This window comes from Rhinichthys klamathensis, unplaced genomic scaffold, assembly GCF_029890125.1.
Source record: "Rhinichthys klamathensis goyatoka isolate OS25496 unplaced genomic scaffold, OSU_Roscu_1.1 h1tg000136l_1, whole genome shotgun sequence".
NCBI lineage: Eukaryota > Metazoa > Chordata > Actinopteri > Cypriniformes > Leuciscidae > Rhinichthys > Rhinichthys klamathensis.
This window is the reverse complement of record NW_026606671.1, coordinates 1,296,785-1,321,387: the sequence shown is the minus strand read 5'-3', so window position 1 is coordinate 1,321,387 and position 24,603 is coordinate 1,296,785. Positions and strand designations below refer to the sequence as shown.

The window sequence follows — 24,603 nt, the reverse complement described above, 5'->3', positions numbered from 1 at the left end:
GAACACCCAGTGTGAAAAGAACACGGTCATATACAGTTCTGTTATACGGAAGCTGAAAAAAGAGGAACACCCTTTTTTGTCAGCTCTGACATACCCTGAAAAACCACAACTGATTTTACACAGCAGAGGGGTCTTGCCCATATGAGTGTGTGTTTCTCTGTGTATCTCATAAAGGGACCTAACAGCTTTTAATTGGCTCCACAAAACGAAGACTCTATCGGCAAATCCAAAGCACAGAAACAGAAAAGGTAACAAAACATTATTCAATATTTGACTCATATTTTGAGCTAATAATAGTGAGTAGTTTAAAACAACAACAGTGAGACATTTCTGTAGACACTTTATTTCAGATCATTAACAAACAAGTAATCATTTAGAAATATGAATAGTATAAATATGAATAGTTATAGTAGTTATAATGAATATTTATAGTATAATACAGTATGAAACTGATTAAATTACATCTAACACATTTAATATTTACCCGACTAAGCATCTTGCCGTGTGTTGAATTTCTCTATTAATTTATTTTAATATAGAGTTTAAAAGACATTTATGTTACTAATAAAGTTGAGCTGTTAAATCTGCCACATACTATGTGTCTAATGTTTCTTGAGTTTAGGTCTATTTCAGTTTTCGGTTTCAGTGAACTATATTCAAATTTATCACACACACCCACACACAGACCAATACCATACACCAAAACACCTTATAACATCTAGATGCTTGATTAAAAGAGGAAATGTGGTTCCATGTGATTCGTGTCGTGTGTAAAAGGGAAGTATCGGCCACAGTAAACATAACTTGGAGCAAAATAGCATGATTACACTCACAAGGTATGAAGCATGTGCTGGTGATGTGTCCATTACCATCAGTACGATCATGCTAACCATGTGATGTACAGCTGCTTATCATGCCTTTTAAAGTTCACATTTTGGTCTACGCTCAACACTGAAATAGAAGAATGTACTGTACAGAATATAGCTTGTGTGTAATCAAACCTCATTGGTTCCAGCTTTTTTGGGGTCTCTTGGCAGCAGAATGGCAGCGTGGGACCTTACAGTCACAGTGGAGGATCTTGGACCTGATGCCCCACCTTTCAAAATCAGTGTGACCTCTGACCTGCACATTGGTGGAGTTATTCTCAAATTAGTTGAGCAGACCAGTGAGTTATATTCTAGATGCTTCAAAAATGGGCTATTATATTTGTTAATAAAAAAGATGCATATCATTCATTTTAGTTGTGCACTAATTCTGTGACAGCATCTTTTATGTTTACATTCTTACAAAAAAAAATCTTCAAATAAATTTCAAATAAATGCTGTTCTTTTGAACTTCATATTCATTGAAGATTCATGAAAAAAAATGTATTGTGTTATAACAGTAATAATATTTAACAATGTTTAACAATTCACCCCCCCCCCCCCTCCCTCCCCTCCTTTTCTTTTAAAAACATTTAAAAATCGAACCAACCCCAAACTTTTAAACGTGTGTATGGTCAACGTTTTTGTAAGTACCCATGTATAGAATTATGTAGGGTTCCTCAATCTTTATGTACCTCATGAGATGTTCTTGTGTCATATTTCTAGAGCTGAAGAAGGACTGGTCCGATCATGCCCTGTGGTGGGAGCAGAAGCAGCAGTGGTTGCTGCGGACCGGCTGGACACTGGACAAATGTGGGGTCCACGCAGACGCTCGCCTGGTCTTCACTCCACAGCACAAGCCTCTGCGACTGGGCTTGCCAAACGGGGCGACTCTGAAGATGCGGGCCTGTTTCTCCAGTTCTGTGTTTCGCACTGTCGTGGGCATCTGCAGGGTTCTTAGTAAGTGAGCTTGGATCCAATGTCCCCCCCCCCCCTCTGTAAGCAATCTGTAATCATATTACCAAGTGTCAGGTGGCCATTTCCAAAATGAATCTTTCTCGCTCTCAGATATTCGTCACCCAGAGGAGCTCTCCTTGCTCCGTCCTGTTGAAGAAAAAAAGAAAAAGAAAGACCAAGATTCCTCAGAAGAGCTGTATGATCTTACAGATGTTCCTCTAACCGCAGGTGCACAAAATCACATATCAAATACGTTTTTGTTACACTACCAATCAAAAGTTTGGGTTAGGCAAGATTTTTTTTATGTTTTTGAAACCTCTAATGTGGCAAGGCTGCATTTACTTGCACCAAAATACAGCAAAACAGTAATAAAAAAGAACAGCATTTATTTAAAGTAGACATTTTTTAACATTATACACTTTTGAGAAATTGAATGTCTTTGCTGAATAAAAGCAACTTACTGACCCCAAACTGGAATGGCATAGACCTAAATTTAGTAAGAATAATAAGTAGTTATCATTTAGTCAAAGTATTCTAGTTTAAAGTGGATTTTATCTTGACGTAGGTTCTGTTCAAGCTCTGTACAATGGCATGCCGGCTCATTTTGCTGACTCTCCTAAGACTGAGGCGGTGTATAAAATGCTGTCTGTCAGTCTGTCCTCACCTGCTCCTGAAGCCATCGCTAAACTCTACCGGCCGGCCAGTGTGGTGGACAAAACACATATTCACACCAGGTACAGCTGAGAAACAAAGATACACGTTAAAAAATAATGTTCCACATTTCACCCTTAATATAATTGCTCCTCTGTTCCCCGGAGGTGGTTGGATTCATCTCGTTCACTAATGCAGCAGGGAATACAAGAGAATGACAGACTATGGCTTCGTTTCAAATACTACTCTTTCCATGATATGGATCCCAAGGTAGGACTTTGGTTACGATATGTATATAACATTTTTCTAAGAGCCACAAAACAATGGAAAATTGATTCTCTCTCTGTTATAGTATGATGTGGTGCGTTTGACGCAGTTGTATGAGCAAGCTCGCTGGGCGATTCTCTTGGAGGACATAGACTGTACAGAAGAGGAAATGATGCTGTTTGGAGCCCTGCAGGTACAACAGAAAAATAATACTGCCATAAAATTGATGTTAGCATTAAAAGGAATAAACACAAAATCATTGGTAAGCAATAGCATTCTTACATCTACCTCTCTTTCTCCACTCTCTTATTCAGTACCACATAGGAAAATTGTCCTTGTCTCAGGACATGGTCTCTTCCTGTCAAGGGATGGATGACTTAGAGTCTGCCCTGAAATCCCTGGAGGTCAAGATGGTGGGAGACGGCAACAGCACAGACATACTGGTGAGAGACACTTAGAATAAATCCTCTTCACTTTAATAGAACAGCAACAAAGCGACATGGAGACGGAATGCAGAGACAGATTTGGAGGTACTAAGTCTGACATCAGTGAACATCTGATTTACTTTCACAGGACAATATGACTGCTCCAGAGCTGAATGACTATTTGAAAATATTTCGGTGAGGCTCTTTACTTTGGCTAAATCCTACTGTCAGTCCCATAAACATTTGACCTATGATTTTATGGTGATATGAAACTATGATTTTCCACCCTGTAGGCCAAAGAGACTCACTCTAAAGGGTTACAAGCAGTACTGGTGCAACTTTCAGGACACATCAATCTCCTGTTATAAAAGCAAAGAGGACCGCTATGGAGAACCCATGCAACAACTGAACCTGAAAGGTCGTTTATTTATTATAAATAAAAGATATATTTTTTAATTTAATTTAATAAATTTGTTTTTAAAAAATTGGGCACAACTTAATTGCACTTTCGCTACCTGAGAAACACCAATGAAAGTGATTGTGTGAACTGAACATACTGCAGTAGAAAAAGAGGACAAAAAGTTGAGTAAAAGTTAGTGAATCTTAGTGAAACCTAAGCAGACACACTCATCAGTGTAATGAGACTGTGTTAACTGAAACTAATCTGCATCTCCCCAGGCTGTGAGGTTGCCCCTGATGTCAATGTAGCAGGCCAGAAGTTCTGTATCAAACTCCTCATTCCTGCACCAGAAGGCATGAATGAAATCTACTTGCGTTGTGAAAACGTACGTAACTGTCGATGACATTGATCTGTATTCAAAACTCTGATAAGAAGTGTTTATGTTAATGTTTTGAAAGAAATCTCTTATGCTGCTCCAAGGCTGCATTTATTTGATCAAAAATACAGTAAAAACGGGTTTTTTGAAAATGAATTTGAATATATTTTAAAATAAACAAATTCGGACAAAGCTGCATTTACTCCAGTCTTCACTGTCACATGATTCTTCAGAAATCATATGCTGATTTGCTGCTCAAGAAACATTTATTATTATCAATGTTGAAAAACTGTTGTGCTGCTTAATATTTTTGTGGAAACAATTCATTTTTTAGGATTCCTTGACGAATATAGCCCAAAAGAACAGCATTTATTTGAAACATTTTTTGTAACATTATAAATATCTTTACTTTCAATTTAATGCATCCTTGCTGAATAAAGCTATTTACTTTTCTTTTTACTTTTGAATGGTAGTGTACTTGCAGAGATTTTAACCTTTTTTTTTATTTTTATTTTTTTATTCCCACCTACCCCACCCAATCAGGAGAAGCAGTATTCTCAATGGATGGCCGCCTGTAAGCTGGCATCCAAAGGCCTGACATTATTGGACAGCTCCTATCAGAGTGAAGTGAAGAACATCCAGACATTCCTTTCCATGCAGCGTTGCAATTCTGCAGCTCCTGCTGCACAAACTGACGACAGCATCAACACACACAGCCTCGTCTCACCAAGATACCATAAGAAATACAAGCCCAAACAGGTAGAGTGACCATGAAAGGTGCTTGCCAGGCATTTGATGTTGTACAATGTACTGCAATACTTATTTCAGGTCATCTATTCAGTGTTTGTGTTACCTTTATATATATATATATAAAAACTATAGCCTATTCTGTATTAATTACCACAACCTCACCTCTTCTTGTTCTTTTCAGTTAACCCCTCGTATCCTGGAAGCCTTTCAGAATGTCGCCCAGCTTTCCTTGACATCTGCCATCTTGAAGTTTCTGCAGATCTGGCAAGCTCTGCCTGACTTTGGAATTTCCTACTTCATGATCAGGTGAATGGACTAACCTTACAGGCACAAAAAAGATGGTCAGCTATTGATACCTTTTAAACAAGCTTGCTGGATATTGAATATATATGATATGACATGATATGATATGATATATGAAAAATAGTAGATATGCAGTGGTATGTGGTAAAAAGACTTTTTTATAATATAGAGATTTTATAAAAGTCTGATCCAGTTTCACAATTCAATAATTTTTCAGGTTTAAGGGCAGTCGTAAGGATGAAGTTATGGGCATCGCTAACAACCGTCTGATCCGTATAGACCTAGGAGTTGGAGATGTGGTGAAGACTTGGCGTTATAATAATATGAGACAGTGGAATGTTAATTGGGACATCCGGCAGGTAGGTTTCAATAAAATTATAATAAAAATAAGGAAAACAATATGTGACACTGAAGAATGAAGTAGAGGTTCTTATAGGCTAATACACTGGCTTCACTTAGAAATTCAGTCTTTTAAATTATCAACACCTGTCTCTCTATTTTAAGGTTGCAATTGAATTCGACGGAAACATTAACATAGCATTCAGCTGCGTGAACGCAGACTGTAAGGTTGTGCACGAGTACATCGGAGGATACATCTTCTTGTCTACTCGCTCACGACAGCAAAGCGACACACTGAACGAGGAGCTCTTCCACAAACTCACCGGCGGCCACGAGGCTCTCTGAGCACAAAGCAACAACTTACAGAGAAGAAAAATTTCTGAAGCTACAAATGGAGGAAACTGATAAGAATTCAGTGTCTGCACCGCTTAGCAACTGTCCCTTTGTTTTACTTTTACTGATCAACATACAAGCATTCACATTAAGAATGTGTGAAGCATGTTTTCCACATCCTGTTACATATATGCACATCTAATGATTCTGTATAAATCATCACACTTAATATATGACTGCCTAACTGGAAAATAGAACTAAATTAATGATTTATAACTTTGTAACTATTTTAAAACTATCTAAAAACAATGAATTTTGTAATAAAACATGGTACCGTGCACTTGTCATTATTAGAAGTATGTCTGTATTTCTGCCATCTCATTTGAGTTACAGTTCAGGAAACCATTGTCTATCATTGTCCGTCTTATCAGCCAAAGTTCTGTTGGCCAGTAGCTGACAGCACACAATTTTCTTATCTTTGTCCAACAGAGTTTCAGTTACTGTACCAGGGCTATTTTTAAATAGTCTTCAGTGTGTCATGCGGGGTGGGAGAGCTTGGTATTGACTCACTCAGTTAACAAAGTGCCATCTCTGCATTGTCCGGATGAGTTTCACAGCCTTGCTGATTCTCCATTATTCAGAAGTATGACAAATGTAATGCATTGGAATATTGAGCATTATGGTAACACTATTGTATTCATTTTAACTATACAAAAATGTTACTATTAGAGTGTGTATGCAACAAACACATTTTTGAGCTTCTAGTACTAGTAGTATAATTTTAACTCATTTTCAGACTGAAAAAAACCTTAACTTTACCAAAAATGTGGCAACATTTCTACATTATTTTGAGAGTTGAGGTTGTTTGCATTTCAATATGTGTTGTTTAACAGTGACCTTAACCCTTGTGATTTCCTAAGTCGCTTTGGATAAAAGCATCTTCTAAATCACTAAACATAAAAGGAAACATGTAAAGGAAAGTATAATTAAGTAAAATAAGCTCTTATACCTAACATCTATAGAAAAGAACAGCAAAGTATTTTCCCTGCTACAACATTTGTAATTGTGAGGAATAAGTAGGCCTAGTACCAGTTGAAAGTGTTAAACTTCCTCAAACTGGTTCCTGAAACAACACCCACCCACTGCTCAGATGTGTGAGAGTGTCCGGCTGTATGTTTCCAGTCTTGACCACAGTGATTCTCTTTAGTCCAGCTGATGGCGACACTCAGACACACAAGTACATGCAGCACGTCACAGCGAGGAAGACAGGAAGTCGTTACCCGGAAATACGTGCAACACGCTTGTAAACAACTCGCGCAACCGACTGATCAGGGTTTAAAATATTTATCATCGTTTGTTGAATTTCACACAAGACATAAGGTAAATTAACGACTTATTGACTTAAGCCGGACTTGTAAGAGATACTAGCTATTAATCTTAAAGCTAAGTCTACGTCAAATACAAGAAACGTTAACGTTAGCTGTAAATAGGCTAATACACAACTCAAATTGCAATACATATTTTCATAACTGTCTGGTTTCTGTTATTTTATACAGATGTCTACGCTGTCACAGCAGATTTTGATCCTTTTTTTTTTTTTTTTTTTTAGATGTCTGTGTTTTTGTGTTTGGGTATCACGAGGAGTGTTTTTTCCCCCCACATTCACTGTTTTCAGAGCTAAATTATTGCTATATCTGAATATATTCTTTTGAATCTATTTATATGTAGGTAAGTTACAGCTTAAGACCATGTCGACAGAGGAGCCTAAAGTGACGGAGGGGATCGTAGATCTCGAAGAGCCGAAGAAAATGACCCGAGAAGACTGGAGGAAGAAGAAAGAGCTGGAAGAACAGAGAAAATTGGGAAATGCTCCAGCTGAAGTTGACGAGGAGGGAAAGTATGTTGAGCAGAGCGAATTGAAATAAAACTTAAGCAGAATGCACTGAACCATTCATAGATATCAGGACTGTTATTTAAAATAAAAACTGTGAATGTGTTTGATTTTATAGCCGTCATATATCCTGTACCTTTTTTTTCTGACCGTAATATTTTGTTACCAGGGATATCAACCCTCATATTCCCCAGTACATCTCATCTGTGCCTTGGTACATCGACCCATCAAAGAGACCCACCCTCAAGCACCAGAGACCCCAGGACGAAAATCAGAGTCAATTTGCGCCCATTGGAGATTGGTACAAGAGAGGTGTACAAGAAGTAAGCACTTCCCCTTTTCAATTAGACATAATTTATAAAAGTTATTTAATGTCTAAAACCCTTTCTGATTGCCTCCCTGTCAACTAGAAATCAGTCAGCACGAAATTCAGAAAAGGATCATGTGAAAACTGTGGTGCCATTACACATAAGAAGAAAGACTGTTTGGAGGTGAACAGTTTATAATATGTGTTGTGATGTTATTTATATGTTGGTCACATTCTTATGCGGCCTTCAGAATGGAATACTAGATTATTATTACTACTGAATACTATGCAGTGTATACTACCATTCAAAAGTTTTGGGTCAGTATTTATTTAGCAAAGATGCATTAAATTGATCAAAAGTGACAATAAAGACATTTATAATGTAACAAAAGATTTCTAATTAAATAAATGCTGTTCTTTTCAACTTTCTCTTAATCAAAGAATCCTGAAAAAAGTATCACGGTTTCCACACAAATATTATGCAGCACAACTTTTTTTCAAGATTTTTTAAAGTATTTTAAACTAGAAAAGCTTATTTTAAATTATAGTAATATTTCACAATATTACGTTTTTTACTGTATTTTTGATCCAATAAATGCAGCCCTTGGTGAGCATAAGAGACGTTTTCTTCAGAAACATACAAAAAAAATTCATAAAAGTCTTACCAACCCCAAACTTTTGAATGGTAAACACTTTTGAAATGTCTTTCACAGAGACCCAGAAAGGTTGGAGCGAAGTTTTCTGGCACTGGTTTGGCACCAGATGAGCAAGAACAGATTCAGCTCTCAATGGATTATGATGGAAAGAGAGATCGCTGGAATGGGTATGATCCCGATGAGCACATGCGCATTGTTGAGGAATATTCAAAAGTTGATCTGGTAAGTCGTGTTGTTGCTGGAAGTTTTTTGTGTATTTATGTTTATTCTATTATACTGATAGGCCATTGATGCGGACTCACTTACGTTTTTTTCTTAGCAAAGAGAAGTTTTTGTCCCGTGACCATTTGCACACATATTGTTGGAAGGGTCTTACTACTATAGGCCAGTGGTTCCCAAACTTTTGTCGCGTCCAGTGTAGACAGCCTGAAGCTTTTGTGGCGCGATGTGACAAATGTCAGATCCAGTGTAGGCACTGTGTTTTAAAGACAAGAAAATGATGAGGCATATTTCGCCCTCGGATTCACCAGTACAACGGTGGGGAATGAAGAGAGACCACAGAGGGTTGCATGCCTCAAAATATTAGCTTCTGACAGTAATAAGCCGAACAAGTTAAGAGCCACTCAGAGACTTCACATCATGAACACAAAGTGAAGCCTATTAATAAGTTAATAAGTTGCAGTACTATATTAATTACATTTCAAATAAATCCTATAGGATTTTTGCAAGCGAGGTCATGTCTGAGAGTCTCTTTATGTGGGTGCATATAAAAATATTTTTCTCTACCAAAGTTTGGGCCATAATGCATGCCTAATTTAATATATATATATATATATATATATCATTTCTTTTTTTAACAGGCTAAGCGTACTCTTAAAGCTCAGAAACTCCAGGAGGAGTTAGCTTCTGGTAAACTAATAGATGAAGCTGTAAGTATTCACAATTTTTTCACATTCATTTTATAACTATGCGGGAATTCATTTTTTACACAAAAAAAAGACAAAACATGACAACCGTATACCATGAAAATGTTACTATATGTTTGTCATAACCTTGTATTTGATGAAATTAAACGTTAATGTCTTAACATCCTTCTAGAATTCAAGGAAGCATCTTGATGATGATGCAGCTCAGGTACATATCATGTTCAACTTAATCTTTATGTACATTTTGGACTATAAAACTTAAATTGTGGAGCCTCTGCACTCAATAAAAAATTTTGTTCACCCTGTTCAGGACCACAGCAGTGAAGATGAGGATGAGGACAAATATGTTGATGACTTTGACATGCCCGGACAAAACTTTGACTCCAAGAGACGAATCACAGTCAGAAACCTGAGAATCCGCGAGGACATCGCTAAGGTAAAAATAACTGGCAAATAATTTGACAAACCGATGTATGTTAATCAAGGGCATGACACTATTTGTTTTTCTAAAAGAAAAAGGCAGCTGAGCTAAAAGAAAGTCACACTTAAAAGTTCTAATAAAAATGTCCCAGAAGTATGATTTATAAGAGGATAAATATGATCTCCTCAGCATGATAAGTAGTAGTAGTAGTAGTAAGACTAAGACTAAGTCTCAAACACATAGTCACTTGCGGTGTCCCTCAAGGATCGGTTCTCGGCCCGATTTTGTTCACCATCTATACTCTTCCCCTTGGCCACATCATCAACAGGCATGGAATATCATTTCATTGCTATGCCAATGACACTCAGCTATATATAAAAACCAACCTCATCCCATCAACAGCCACTCTGGCATCATTGAGCTCCTGCCTTGAGGAGATTGAGGTATGGATGAAGGTAAACTTCCTACAGCTAAATAGCTCCAAAACAGAAGCTATTTTAGTTGGTACACCACATCAGGTCCAGTCATCACCCATAACCCACATTACCTTCTCTGGTCAAAACATTCCACTATCATCGACAGTCACCAACCTGGGCGTAAGATTTGATGCTCAACTCACATTTGACGCCCACATAAAACATCTGTGTAAGACCTCCTTCTATCACCTCAGGAACATTGCTAAACTCCATCCCACACTTGGTCTGTCAGATGCTGAAAAACTTGTCCATGCTTTTGTATCTTCGAGGCTGGACTACAGCAACTCTCTCCTCTTTGGGATTCCTGGGAAAAGCCTTCAAAAACTACAATACATTCAGAACAGTGCTGCAAGGATCCTAATGAGGATAAGAAAATATGACCATATCACTCCCATCCTTCACTCTCTCCACTGGCTTCCTGTCTCATACAGGATTAACTATAAAATCATCCTACTTACCCATCAATGCATCCACGGCAACGCACCACCCTACTTAAAGGAACTACTCACAAAACAAAATTCTTCACGCAATCTCCGCTCGGGAAACAAAGCCCTTCTTCAACCACCCAGAACTAAGCTCCGCACTATGGGGGATCGAGCCTTCTGCTCAGTCGCACCGCGTCTTTGGAATTCCCTTCCAGAAAATTGAAGGGCTCCTCAAGTCATAGGCTCTTTTAAGAAAGGACTAAAAACCTTACTTTTTAAGCAAGCATTTTCTACTTTTTGCTAACTTTTTATTTTATCTTCCCGGTTTTTAACTTTGTATATACTCTGTAGCACTTTGGGATTGTTTTTAACTATGAAAAGTGCTTTAAAAATAAAATGTATTATTATTATTATAGTAGCATATGAGTACACAATATTATTACTGTAGTGCTGTATCATGTTTTTCCCAACTATTGCTGTCTTTATTTTACAGTATCTCCGAAATCTGGATCCAAATTCAGCCTACTATGATCCCAAGACTCGAGCCATGAGGGAGAACCCGTACTCCAACACTGGAAAGAATCCAGAAGAGTAGGGGCATTTTTTTGTGCATGCAATCAAAAGAAATGTGCTGATGTGAATATTAATGTAAAGTTGACTGTCCAAGATCATTACTTTTATGTTTGGGAAGTTGTAAGCTTCTTATAGAAAGCTTGCAGATTGTGTAATAAGTAGGGGTCTCTCACTAACTCAGTGGTTCTCAAACTTTTTTGGTCACACCCCCCTTTAAACCTTTAAAAATGTAGCTAAAAATGATAAAAAACTAAAAAAAAAGATTTTTAAAATTGATAAACGTGACAAATGACAAACACCTGTAATAGTTTCACTTTGTAATGTCATTGAATCAATGAAAAATATAACCGTAAGAGAGAATAATAGCCAGCAAATACCTTTTAATTGAAATAAACAAAAATGTTAACATTTCAGTGATGCTTTGGATGAACAATATATAATCAGTGGCTGCAGTGAGCTCTTTTGATGAGCTCAGCTTCTTGTACGTCTTCTTGCCGACCCGGAACACGACAGCGGAGCTGTGTAAGTTCACAATGTAAGCTTGTGATTCCGCCCGCTGAAGAGGTGCTTTTCTATAACGAAAAACTTCTATGTTAGGCTTGTTCAGATGGTGACAAGTCAACGGTCTGAAGAAGCATGATTCAGTGGAATTGGCATTTGGTGCTGGTTAGTGTAAAGGGCAGTGTGCCAACCACTATTCACGCACTTGATTGTTGCCCAATGGGGTTTGAGTTTGAGAACCACTAAGTAGAGAGTTACTTAGTTTACAACAAATTGTACACCACTAAGGCAGGCCAAGTTTCTCTAATGGGACTGTTAAATATTGGATTGTAAAAATGAAAATAGTCTGCTAGATGCCAAGGAAGCTGATGTTTAACTTGCTAAATTCCAGTAAGCTATTAAAAAAAGTCACTATAAAATATCACTATAGGTGGTGTAATGTAACATTTAAATGTGCCTATTTCTGTAGTTGTTACTCTGCCTGTCCTCAAACTGATGTGTTTGGTTTGGCAGGGTGGGCTATGCTGGTGACAACTTTGTGCGCTACTCCGGAGACACCATTTCCATGGCCCAGACACAGCGTGAGCAGTCTTGATTTGTCAACTCATACAAAAATGTCTCTTTACCTGATGTTAAAAATGGGCTCCAAACTCTGTGCTTGTTGGTCTAGCATTGTTTTGTGCGTCTCTTCTGCAGTCTTTGCTTGGGAAGCTTATGAGAAGGGATCTGAAGTTCACCTCCAGGCAGATCCAACCAAGCTGCAACTTCTCCATCAATCCTACAGAGTCAAAAAGGACGATTTCAAAGAGAAACAGAAAGAGACTATTTTGGAAAGGGTACAGTGTAGAATCTCCTTTGTTGACAAGTGAAATAGACAAATTTCCTCCTTCCCCTGCTCATTTGCTGATGTCTTCATGTTGCACTTCTCTGTAGTACGGTGGGGAGGAACACTTGGACGCCCCTCCGCGAGAGCTTCTGCTGGCTCAGACAGAGGAGTATGTGGAGTATTCTCGTCACGGGGCAGTGTTGAAGGGACAGGAGAAGGCTGTGGCCTGCTCCAAATACGAGGAGGATGTGCTCATTAACAACCACATGGTAAGTTAGCTGGCACTACTGGGAGTGCTGCATAACTGGAGAAGCTAATAATGTTGGATTTTGTTTTGCAAATGTTAAATATTTTTTTCCTTTGGCTTTTGCAGTGTATCTGGGGATCGTATTGGAAAGATGGATTTTGGGGTTACAAATGCTGCCACTCGATGGTGAAGCAAAGTTACTGTACAGGGGAAGCTGGGAGGAAAGTAATGGTGAGTATAAAATGTAGTTCCTGTAAATGGAACCATCCGTTGCGACTAGTAATGCACTGGAATTTTTTTTTGATGCATTAGGTGGTAATACAGGCAGCAAGAATCAGATTTTTTTAAAATGATGAATTGTGTATAAATATTAAAACAAAGCTATGCCACATGCCAGGGCATTACCTTTTATCTAGCTTGTTAAAGGAGAACTCCAGCGCAAAATGAACCTTTGGTCTAATTACACATTGTTACCTAGTCAACCGTTATCTGAGATTTGTTTTCATGATTATCGAATGTAAATAGTTTTATCTCTAAAAACAGTTTAGCCTATAAAGCATTGAGAACTTTGTCAGTGTCCAGACAGTTTTATCTAGCTTGTTAAAGGAGAACTCCAGCGCAAAATGAACCTTTGGTCTAATTACACATTGTTACCTAGTCAACCGTTATCTGAGATTTGTTTTCATGATTATCGAATGTAAATAGTTTTATCTCTAAAAACAGTTTAGCCTATAAAGCATTGAGAACTTTGTCAGTGTCCAGACAGTTTTATCTAGCTTGTTAAAGGAGAACTCCAGCGCAAAATGAACCTTTGGTCTAATTACACATTGTTACCTAGTCAACCGTTATCTGAGATTTGTTTTCATGATTATCGAATGTAAATAGTTTTATCTCTAAAAACAGTTTAGCCTATAAAGCATTGAGAACTTTGTCAGTGTCCAGACAGTTTAATAAGAAGATATTTTTTGTATGTAAAAATATCTTCTTATTAAACTGTCTGGACACTGACAAAGTTCTCAATGCTTCGGTTTGAAGGTAGGGACCCTCATTATGCCACCGTGTTAGTGTGGGGCTATTTTGAGCCTTGTTAGTGGTATTAACAAGCGATTTTTATTTGTCATTACTCCATGCCCAATATACTAGCGTTATACTAGCTTTATAGGCTAAACTGTTTTTAGAGATAAAACTATTTACATTCGATAATCATGAAAACAAATCTCAGATAACGGTTGACTAGGTAACAATGTGTAATTAGACCAAAGGTTCATTTTGCGCCGGAGTTCTCCTTTAAAAAGAGTCCAGTTTTCTTGTTTTTTTTTCTGAACAGGTATCAACAGGTATCTTTTATCAGGGAGCAGCAGAAACAGTCTATAGCCGCGTTTCCATTACCCTTCAAATTGCGCAAATTGAAATTGCGAATTAAAAATACGCTCAATGGAAACATGTCAATTTCGCAAAAACTCCCATTTATCGCAAAAAAGTTTTTACGCTCGCATGAGGTGGTTTTTCAGGCAATTCGAAAAAGGAATATTTCGCAAAACTGCAATGGAAACAGTTTTTGCGCAATTACAGTCACCTGACTTAGAAGGCGCGTGTGTTTGGGGTCCGTGTAGGCTATTGCGTCCATTCGTTTTTCCATAGGCTATAATAGAATAGCAAAAAAAGACTTCTCATACAAAAAAAGAAATATAACACAAACTCATTTTCCAAAACTGTAAAAGGTTATATAAAAATAATACATTCATCAATTATTTTATGATAAATATATTACTGTCTTAAGTGAAGTCATTTATAGTTATAAACGCAAATAATAATAATAATTATTATTATAGCCTATTACATTTATTAGGCTACATTTATTAGGCTACATATTTAGAAGGCGCTTTTATCCAAAAAAGGAACAAAGCAATTCGTCAAATGTCATTCATAATACAGGTTAGACAATAATACAGGGCTAAGATTATCACAAATAAACACAAGATTTTGACGTATATCCAAGGGTTTGTGGAGCGCGCACTGGATGACGGAAGCGCGGGCGCGAACACTTGCATTTTCCTGTCAACAGTGGAAACAACTTAAAATACTCTATAATTTATGGTCATACAGAAAATAATAATACATAATCCGCAACTACTTTTATTTGTGTAAACTCACAATAACAAGAAAACGTTCTTCTTTTGCTAAATAAATCAGGCGCGCTTTCATGATCTCCGTGAACTGGAACATGTCTCAGAAATGAACTGAAACAAAATATAGCCTATTAACGAACAAATTCAAATCGAAAGCAAATACCTTCTGATTATGTAATCCATATGAAAGGTGCATTTCTCTCTAAAGGCGCATCCCATCCGCTTTACAGTGGAGATGAAAATATGTTTGCAGTCGGCACTAACACTGTAGTTATTAATAAACAATTAAAATGCCTAGTTATTTTTTCAGACACATTTATTATCATTAGCCTATAATCACCTATAAATCACCTAGGCTATGGTTCCAGAGACATGGCTCAGTCGGGCTGGTTTTCAATTAGGCTACGGGTTAAAAAAGGAAAAATAAATGGTCGCAAAAGTACACGGACCGTTTGGACAGAATACGAGACAAAGTTCTTTATTAAATTCATAAAAGAAAAAAGAATTGCAGGAATACTGGATTCTAAACCTCAAAGAAATGCCACAATCAAGACCTTGGAGCAGGAGAAACACGCAAAAACACCTCATGTGCCGTTCACAGTATTAGGGTCTTTCCTTACCATTAATGCTTGGATAACACACCACGTCTCCTTCCATTAATAATAATAATGTCTTGTGCGGTGGCTGCACGTCTATTCACATGTGTTAAACCTAAACGTCCAAAGTCGCATAACATCGGTTAATGGAAACGCCGTCATATTGCAATAGTTTTTTATCGATATTTAGAAAAAACGCAAAAGTTTTGCGCAAATCTGTAATGGAAACGCGGCTAGTGTAGTCAGAGGTCATGACCACTACTACAGATATAAGTCGACCAACGTTACTTCTCTGATCTTAGGTTTGGTCATGACATGGTTTCCCACGTACACTAAGATTACATTAAACAGATGTAAAGTCAAATTTACACTTCTGCGTCGAACTCACGCTGTAGCTACGTACCTGCTGTGTGTAGCGCGCGTAACCTGACGTGCACCTCTCCAAAAATTTAACAATTATGCGTCAATTCTACGCGTACCGCAAGCGCTGTGATTGCTAGAACCGCTCCCTGCGTTTCACATGCATGTTCCCTCTGCATGTGTAATTGCGCGTCAAGGGGGACAACGATGCAGAGAAGTATAAATAAAAACCAAAGCGTAGTCTATAGCGTAGAGGCTCCGGCGTAGGTCCGACGCAGAATTGTAAATCAGCCTAGAGGTGAAGTGGTCGAGTACAGGTGCAACGACAAGCGGATGCGTTCCTGTGAAACTGTTGCGGTCATGCTCGCTTCACGCACGCGCACGCGCCCTCGCGCAACACAAATCATTGGAAGAGAGACTGATCCTCGGCTCGCTGTTTGTGAGTTTCCACAATCTAAATAGTTATCAGGACGTCATCAACAGAAGGGAATTAACATGGCAGCATCTCCGCTAAACTAAACGCAGGCCTATCAGGTAAAGTTATGTATAATTTTAATTTAAGTTAAAAAGTCTACAGCTGCGTAGCGGCAGTGCACAGAAGCCGTTGCAATGGTTACTATCCATGGAGCGCCTGTCATTCACTTGCGGAGCGCTGTCTCCCTTTCTGTTCACCTGAGAGAACCTGCCAAAGCCTCTCCACTGCTTGTTTGGGTGGGTTATTTGCTGGCTGACCAACATCCCACCCCTCCTGTGATCCATGGTTTGACTGTAGGCCTATGTGTATTGAGCCAGTGAGCAACGGACTTTCATAATAAAAAATAATAAAAAAAACTGCGTTAACGTGCGTTAAAAAAATTGTCGGCATTAATTAATAAATGCGTTAACGCGATAATACCGCGTTAACTTGCCCAGCCCTATTGTAATACATACTATTTGTATCATGCATCTATTTCTATATATTTATCTCGCACAAATCTTTAAAAAAAAGTTTTCTACTTATTTTTTTCAGAGTAATTCTTGTGTTCCATTTGAAGAGGATGTACAGGAGGCCCAAACGAGTGAAGAACCAAAGACTCTTTTACAGGTACATTAACACCCTTCCCCTTTTTGTGATATGATTACAGTAGAATAACATGACAGGAAGATGATTGTATTAAACAAAACAAAAAAATTCACAGATGCACCAGGAAAAAATGAAAGACAAGAAAAAGAAGAAAAAGAGCAAGAAACACAGAGATTCTGACAGCAGTGATGAGGAGGATGAAGCAAAAAAGAAAGAAAAGTTGAAGAAGGTGGGTGGACTGTTTCTTTTTAATGCCACACACAAACACACACATACTTTTATCGTCATGTGCTCAATGCATCTGTGCTCTACATCATCGGTTCCCAACAGGGGGGTAGCGGCCCACAAGGGGGCCTCAGTGAGCTCTGTGGGGGGTCGCGTTATATTTTTAAAGGCACACTGTGGAACTTTTCAACCTTTATAATATATTACCAAAACCCATTGAGATGGTACATCGACTTACAATAGGTTGAATGACACGTCTGCCGAAGCCTGAAGGTGTCTGTATCGCTTTTCCTAGCACTATGTAACTTCGGGGTTCGGGTAGGAACCCGAGCACAAAAAGAACTACAAAATTCGACCGCTTTACGGCATACGTCACTTCCCCCACCACCCACAACTTCCTCAGATTCTGACGTGAGTGCTCAACTCGCGTTTGATTGCCGTCTGTATGTTTTCGTCATGGCCGAACCAACAGCTACAAGGAAGAAGGCAAAGGTTTTGTCAGAGGACACTAAAAAAAAGAAAAAGGCATAGTGACAAATGAAAAGCCAGGACGAGGATCACCATTGGTCCAGCGTTCGCTCGCTGGCGTGAGCTACAGGAGGAGGATGGGTGCCCGACCGATGCTAACGCTTGCCTGCACACAAATGCCGTTTCCAAGGTGACACAGATAAATCAAATAAGCAGTGTAGTATTTTCTGGTATTCCGGCCACAGCCGATGGTGTTATGAGTGTAATAAAATGCCCACAGCCCATTGTTCATTTCTACACACAAACACAGCCCGCCACAGTGCAGGGCTCGCACAAATAAAATCGACTCATGTCAAATGTACATTAAATGTAGTGAACGTTCCCACGACTCAGTGCCCACAAACACTACACACAACATGTCCCACGGTTTCTGTAAAACGAAACCAACACACATAAGTTACAGTCAGCTCAGGCCGACGGTGATTTTAGTGCAGTAAATGTGCCCGGCCCGCCGTCCCGCGCCCACATTCACTCACAGACATGTTAGCACTAAGCCGCTCGCTCTCTCTCAGCAGACTGCTATAAGGGAATCGAGCGCGGCCAGGCTGCCCGCCTCAAACACTGCAAGCACACACAATCTAAAGACACGGGAAGCTGACCCACTGTCTATGGGCGGACCGGTTGACTTTTTGTTGACTTTTGCGACAGTTCTGCGGAGCTTGTGGCCTCTAGGGACGCTAGACGTGAAAGTTACAGGTCGAGCGCCACTAGTGGCCAAAAGTTCCGCAGTGTGCCTTTAAAGGTTTGAGTAATGAGCATTAAATAAAAGTCCTTTAACTTTTTTCTGTTCAAAGTTTACAAAATGTATATAATGAGCGAGTTCATCATGAATCCATTTTCCAATCCGTGTTTTTGTCTTATCCTGAACCACTATGGTACACCTATAATAAGTGTTTACATTGGGACTATTTTACACTGGTTCGGATCGCTGCCGCTGCGGAGTAGCCCAGTACCTGTGTGACTCGTCATAGACGTACACAGAGAGAAGTAGTTCCGGCTACAATGTTCTTCCAAAAGACGCATTATTCTGTTAATAAATGCAAGTTTATTATCGCTCGCTATAGCGCCAAAAGCGTAAAAATAAAGCCTCACATTGATAAAGCCTCACAAATAACATGCAAGTATTGAGGCCCCAGACAACAGTCATTTAGTAATAGCATTCTTCTTTTTTTTTTTTACCTAAACACCAGTAGGAATATTTTTGTTTTTGCATTTCAAATAGGGCCAATTTATAGGCTTGTAAAGGAAAACAATGTGTCTTTTTGTGCAGGCATTGAATGCGGAGGAGCAGAGGCTGAAGCAGGTGGCTGAACTGATGCAGATTGACGAGAGGAAGCGGCCGTACAGCAGCCTAATGGACATTCGTGAACCCACAGAGGAGGAGATGGAAGCCTTCCGCATGAAACGTTACCGAGCCGATGACCCCATGGCCTCTTTCCTGGGGCAGTGAATCAAAACTTAAATGTCTTGTGTCACCAACCACAGAGATTTCATAGTCTCAGTTAGTGTAAAATCTGATTTTGCTGAATCGGTGTTATACAAAGACTGTTGTTTTAAAAAACATGAATGGAAAAAGTCCTATATTAGTAGCTCATGACAGTCAGTTAGAAGCAGCAGTTTTTCAATTCTTTTCGCTTTGTATAAATCTGTTGTGTACTTTGTTTTTGGGCAAGTAGTAAATCAAGTAGTTTTCCTAACAATATGTGTTGTTTTTATTTTGACAGTACATAAACATTGTTTTATTAGTTGTTTAAAAATAAAGTGCCCAATGAATTACAAATTGGTTATGTTTGGTGAATCATCTGTTTTGATTGAACAAAATAGGTTCCATTCTCTCTTTCCAAGGTATTTAAATGGAAGCATAATTCAAATAACCTGAGCAGTGGTTAACATTAAACATTTATATTTATACCTAAACATGGCTTTGTTTGGTTTGTTATGCCTTTGTCTATTCAACATGCAATTCATGCCAAATTTCTTTTGCAAATACTCAGAAGTTTTTGAAGGCACACTTTACACAGCTCTTTCTTGTAGCTTTTATGTAATAATATTAAGCCATTTTTCATTGTTTTGTGGCCTGCAGAACTAAAGTATAAAAATCTGACAAGTTTTCAAATGAATCCCCTCCCACAGTTTGTTCAATTACATCATGGATGAACTATCTGGCAGAGCATGTCAGTGCTAAAACTGGGTGGATGCTTACAAAGTTGTGTGGAGGACATGTAAGATACAATCGTTTCTCAAGCCTTGTTTATATTCCCTATTTTTGATTTTGCCAAAAGGGCAGCTGGACCTTTTTTTGCATTGATACGCAAATCTCATTACTCTGGTGAGGGCTTTTTCCAATGCATGCTTTAAATGTGTTGTTAAATTGTGTACTTTCGTCAGTTACTTAGATTTACTACCTAATTAAAACCTAAATCTTTACTAATAACTGCATTATTCGCAACCTGCATGTATATAATGTGATTATTGGTGCTTGTTTCCATGCACAACTCTTTATATGTATATACAGGAAATCCATGGAAATTCCCCAGAACACAAATCTGGCCCCATCTGCTCTTTTTGCAGGCACAGCTGCATCATGCACCAGTTACCACTGGCTGTTTGCCTGCTGTCTCTGTTCTCTGTGACTATTGACTCATCCAAGAAGGGACGCAACTTCACCATCCATTCATCTCAGCTTAGCTGCAGTTTGCCAGGCCCTCGGGGTCCTCCAGGGAGTCCAGGTACAGCAGGTCCCAGCGGTAGCGTAGGCAAGATGGGGATGCCGGGGGTTGATGGCCAGGATGGCAAGGATGGTGACAGGGGAGGGAAGGGAGAGACAGGTACCGTATATTTTGCAGCTGTAATACCATTAATGAAAAATAATATTCAAATGTAAATGTAAAATTAGATTGTCCTTTTTTTTTATTTTGACCTGATATGTATTCGTTTTGATTTCTATTACTTTTTATTTTTATTCATATAATTGTTTATTTATAGTATCTCTGTAGCTCAAGGTGACTTTAAAATATTTTTAAGTATAAATATGAAATCACATTTGGATTTAAAAAATCACAATGAAAATCAAATGGGTGAGTTGTTTCAGATTAGGTGGTACAAATGTGTGAATATTTATTCTCACATGTCAGGTGAACAGGGTCGCCCTGGGAACCCTGGAAAACATGGACAACAAGGACGCCCAGGACTTGTTGGGAAGGCAGGGCCAAGGGGCCTAAAAGGGGTGCGTGGGGCACCTGGTGTGTCTGGAGTCACTGGGATCAGAGGAGAGGTGGGAAGTAAGGGGGAAACTGGTGCCCCCGGGGGCTGTGACTGTGGAACAGAGGCACGATCTGCTTTCTCTGTAGCGGTAACCAAGAGCTATCCCAAGGAACGCACGCCCATTCGCTTTAACCGAATTTTAATGAACGAGGGTGGTCATTACAATGCCACCAGTGGCAAGTTTAACTGTGTAATTCCTGGTGTGTATTACTTCACATATGACATCACGTTGGCTAACAAACACCTGGCAATTGGGCTTGTTCACAATGGCCAGTACAAGATCAGAACATTTGACGCTAACACAGGAAATTATGATGTGGCCTCAGGATCAACAATACTCAGACTGCAAAAAGGAGATCAGGTCTGGCTTCAGATCTTCTATTCAGAACAAAATGGACTGTTTTTTGATCCATTCTGGGCTGACAGTCTTTTCACAGGATTTCTTATTTTTGCTGATCAGGTGACTCCAAAAGAGGCAAATATAGGATCATCCTGAGTGAACTTTATATCTGTCTCAAATACATTTTATAAAATGACCCCCAATAATCCTGTGTTTACAGACCCACCACATCAGTATTAGAGCAAAATGAGGGACAAAAGTGATTTTGATTATTGATTAAATATTGACAAACATGAGTTGTCAAGACCTAAATCTATTCCTTATGTATTATGGAAAACTATTTTCTTGCTACAAGTATTTTGCAACCTTGACACTAATCTTAGGCCTTTTACCTCAGTGGACTTTTAGTACTGTTAGACATACATGACCTTTGACCTTCTAAAAGGCTGATGTTGTTGTTTTTCCTCGTTCAATTGTTTATTTACTTTTCACATCATGTATGTCCACTATGGTTCAAAGGTTTAGTGTGACCTTATCTTATTGGAACACGCTGTCATTAGAGATATGTGAAACCCTCCTTTTGAATCATATTGTCTGAAAATAGCAGTCAACCATGCTGCTGTCGTCATCTAATCAATAGGTTCATGAGCAAAAACACTACTATGGAAGTAAAATAATCCCAAATGTTTTTGAAACAAAAAGCCTGTTGAATTGTACTACTTGAAAAAAATATGCATTGCATTAACCCTGCTTGTATTTTAATGCATTGTATTTTTAGGGCTTGCATTTTTATAGGCTGAAATTTAGCATGGTTAAATATTTAAGCAGTGAATATTTCAAATCAAAACATTTCAAACACATTTTCATTAGTAAAATTTCAATAATCCATATTCACCTTTCATATTTCATTTCCCAAATATTCAAACTGATTAAAAATACAACCTAAAATATTCAACAGGCGGTTTTCGGTCCATTTTATTTCGCTTTGCAAATTCGCTTCCACAAATTCAGTGGTTCAAATTCGACAGTAAATTCAACATTGACATCCAGGAGCTGCAGGAAAAGTAGTAGATTACCGAGCATAATCTCCATCTGCTGTTAGTCGACCACACCAGCAGGGGGTGCAAGCGCGTGTTGTTGACGAAGACCAGAGCAACAGTTAGTGCAAGCCATTCATTCATAAAAACTTATTTACAAAAATGTAAGTGTATTTGTGATTATTATGACGTCTGTTTTATGTGAAATTCAGTGTGTTCACGATTACTTTTCCTGTGTAGCCTACATGCATCTTTCTCTACCATGAACGATAATGTTATTCCCCCGATGCGGATATACAGATCCAGTGTTACATTTGACATATTTCTCTTGGTTGTTTAGTTGCCTTCACCTTATATTGCAGCGATGTGCTGCATGCAGTACTAGGGTTTGGTTTCCCTCAATATGTCAGGATTCCCCTGCTGGACATATAAAACGCTTAACGTAGCTTAATGGACATAAAAGACCAAACTCGCAGGCTAGCAGATGGACTCAGAATATGAATTTAACGCGCAAAGTTTAATGCTGAGCGTTTCCCAGTGATATACTGGCATAAATTTGGTTTGACATTGGACATTCGCACATTTAGGGACCGTCTCTAAAGTTACATACGACATTGGTATACACGTTTCTAACTTAAATACCATTTGAAAAGAACGACTTACAGTCATAAAACCAACTGTAAAGTGTTCGTGTAGGTGTCAGGCTCAGGCATAATGCGCAATTTATTCAAATAGATTGAAGTTTGCTATTGAAGTTAGAAACGTTTAGGCCTATAGGACTTGTTACTTTAGAGACGGTCCCTAAATGTGCGAATGTCAACCCAATTTTACATTTAGTCTTTTAGCTGGCACTTTTATCCAAAGCGACTAGTTAAACTAACAATATAGAACAACAATATGAAAGTGCTACTTCCCAGTTTAATCTAATGCAGTATATGTACAATACATACTTTCCAAATAAGGTGCGAGTTTGGTCTTTTATATCACTGTACTGTAGTCCATTAAGCTACTTAAGCGCTTAAGTCCTGACGGAATTCGGGGAATCTTTGAGTATGATGATGTATTGAGGGAAACAGATTATAATCCCGTTCACTGTAGAAAAGGCTGATAACATAAGGCTACACAGGGAAAGTAACAATGAATGAAACATAAAAACAGCTTTTGTGCCTTTAGATATCATCTTTTCCGCATATATACTGACCCAGATAATCGTCACAAAAAACGTAATGCATGCTGAGTTTTTATGAATGAATGGCTTGCTCTAGTCTAACTGTTGCTCTGGTCTTCTCAACAACACGCGCTTGCACCCCCTGCTGGTGTGGTCGACTGACAGCAGATGGAGATTATGCTCGGTAATCTACTACTTTTCCTGCAGCTCCTGGATGTCAACGTTGAATTTACTGTCGAATTTGAACCACTGAATTTGTGGAAGCGAATTTGCAAAGCGAAATAAAATGGACCGAAAACCGCCTGTTGAATATTATAGGTTGTATTTTTAATCAGTTTGAATATTTTGGAAGTGAAATATGAAAGGTGAATATGGATTATTGAAATTTTACTAATGAAAATGTGTTTGAAATGTTTTGATTTGAAATATTCACAGCTTAAATATTCAACCATGCTAAATTTCAGCCTATAAAAATACAAGCCCTAAAAATACAATGCATTAAAATACAAGCAGGGTTAATGCAATGCATATTTTTTTCAAGTAGTGCAATTCAACAGGCTTTTTGTTTCAAAAACATTTGGGATTATTTTACTTCCATACACTGCTGACATAAACAGTGCAGTAATTAAACCTAAGGTCATTCAAGTGATCATTAAAGAATATGTAAAGACATTATGCTTATGGGTTATTTGTATCGTGCTGCAGCAATGAGCAATTTGTCCTCCTTCATTTCCCACTGCAAAGTCAATCTGTACACACGAATTTTAGACATATTTTAAAAGAACGATCGCCTTTCGTTTTATTAAAGCTATAATAATTCCAGCCATTGTTGAGCCTAAAAGGTAGGCTACGAGTGATTATTCTTACCGGGTAATTCTCGCTATGACAAGAAAATCATGTAACCAAATATGGAATGTGCGTTGGAAAACCGTACAATGTGCGTCAATGATGACGATGTATTCTAATTTCCATACGTCTTA

The 24,603-nt window shown here is 38.4% G+C and overlaps 3 protein-coding genes across 5 annotated transcripts; all 3 read left to right on the top strand.

The window, feature by feature from the left end:
* Nucleotides 1-99: 99 nt before the first annotated feature.
* On the top strand, nucleotides 100-6,000 carry fermt3b (FERM domain containing kindlin 3b). Of its 3 annotated transcripts, none has more exons than XM_056257285.1 (15): nucleotides 100-248; nucleotides 1,041-1,165; nucleotides 1,590-1,823; nucleotides 1,932-2,048; nucleotides 2,386-2,554; nucleotides 2,639-2,741; nucleotides 2,824-2,931; nucleotides 3,053-3,181; nucleotides 3,312-3,358; nucleotides 3,457-3,581; nucleotides 3,842-3,948; nucleotides 4,483-4,698; nucleotides 4,871-4,995; nucleotides 5,210-5,351; nucleotides 5,497-6,000. In XM_056257285.1, exons 2-15 carry the CDS (start codon nucleotides 1,042-1,044, stop codon nucleotides 5,674-5,676), a joined length of 1,926 nt encoding a protein of 641 aa, XP_056113260.1. In that variant the 5' UTR covers nucleotides 100-248; nucleotide 1,041; the 3' UTR covers nucleotides 5,677-6,000. The 3 variants fall into 3 exon arrangements, with proteins under 3 accessions (XP_056113260.1, XP_056113259.1, XP_056113258.1); XM_056257284.1 differs by having other exon boundaries at nucleotides 1,038-1,165; XM_056257283.1 differs by having other exon boundaries at nucleotides 1,016-1,165.
* A 917-nt stretch (nucleotides 6,001-6,917) lies between these two features.
* Nucleotides 6,918-19,731, top strand: slu7 (SLU7 homolog, splicing factor). The gene is made up of 16 exons (XM_056257281.1): nucleotides 6,918-7,044; nucleotides 7,393-7,561; nucleotides 7,725-7,878; nucleotides 7,966-8,046; nucleotides 8,576-8,740; nucleotides 9,379-9,447; nucleotides 9,617-9,652; nucleotides 9,755-9,880; nucleotides 11,260-11,357; nucleotides 12,354-12,421; nucleotides 12,537-12,676; nucleotides 12,774-12,935; nucleotides 13,040-13,144; nucleotides 17,008-17,082; nucleotides 17,177-17,290; nucleotides 19,085-19,731. Exons 2-16 carry the CDS (start codon nucleotides 7,413-7,415, stop codon nucleotides 19,262-19,264), a joined length of 1,722 nt encoding a protein of 573 aa, XP_056113256.1. The 5' UTR covers nucleotides 6,918-7,044; nucleotides 7,393-7,412; the 3' UTR covers nucleotides 19,265-19,731.
* Nucleotides 19,732-19,822: 91 nt separating this feature from the next.
* c1qtnf2 (C1q and TNF related 2) lies at nucleotides 19,823-21,574 on the top strand. Its single transcript, XM_056257326.1, has 3 exons — nucleotides 19,823-20,036; nucleotides 20,386-20,642; nucleotides 20,949-21,574. Exons 1-3 carry the CDS (start codon nucleotides 19,987-19,989, stop codon nucleotides 21,572-21,574), a joined length of 933 nt encoding a protein of 310 aa, XP_056113301.1. The 5' UTR covers nucleotides 19,823-19,986.
* The last annotated feature ends 3,029 nt before the right edge of the window (nucleotides 21,575-24,603 follow it).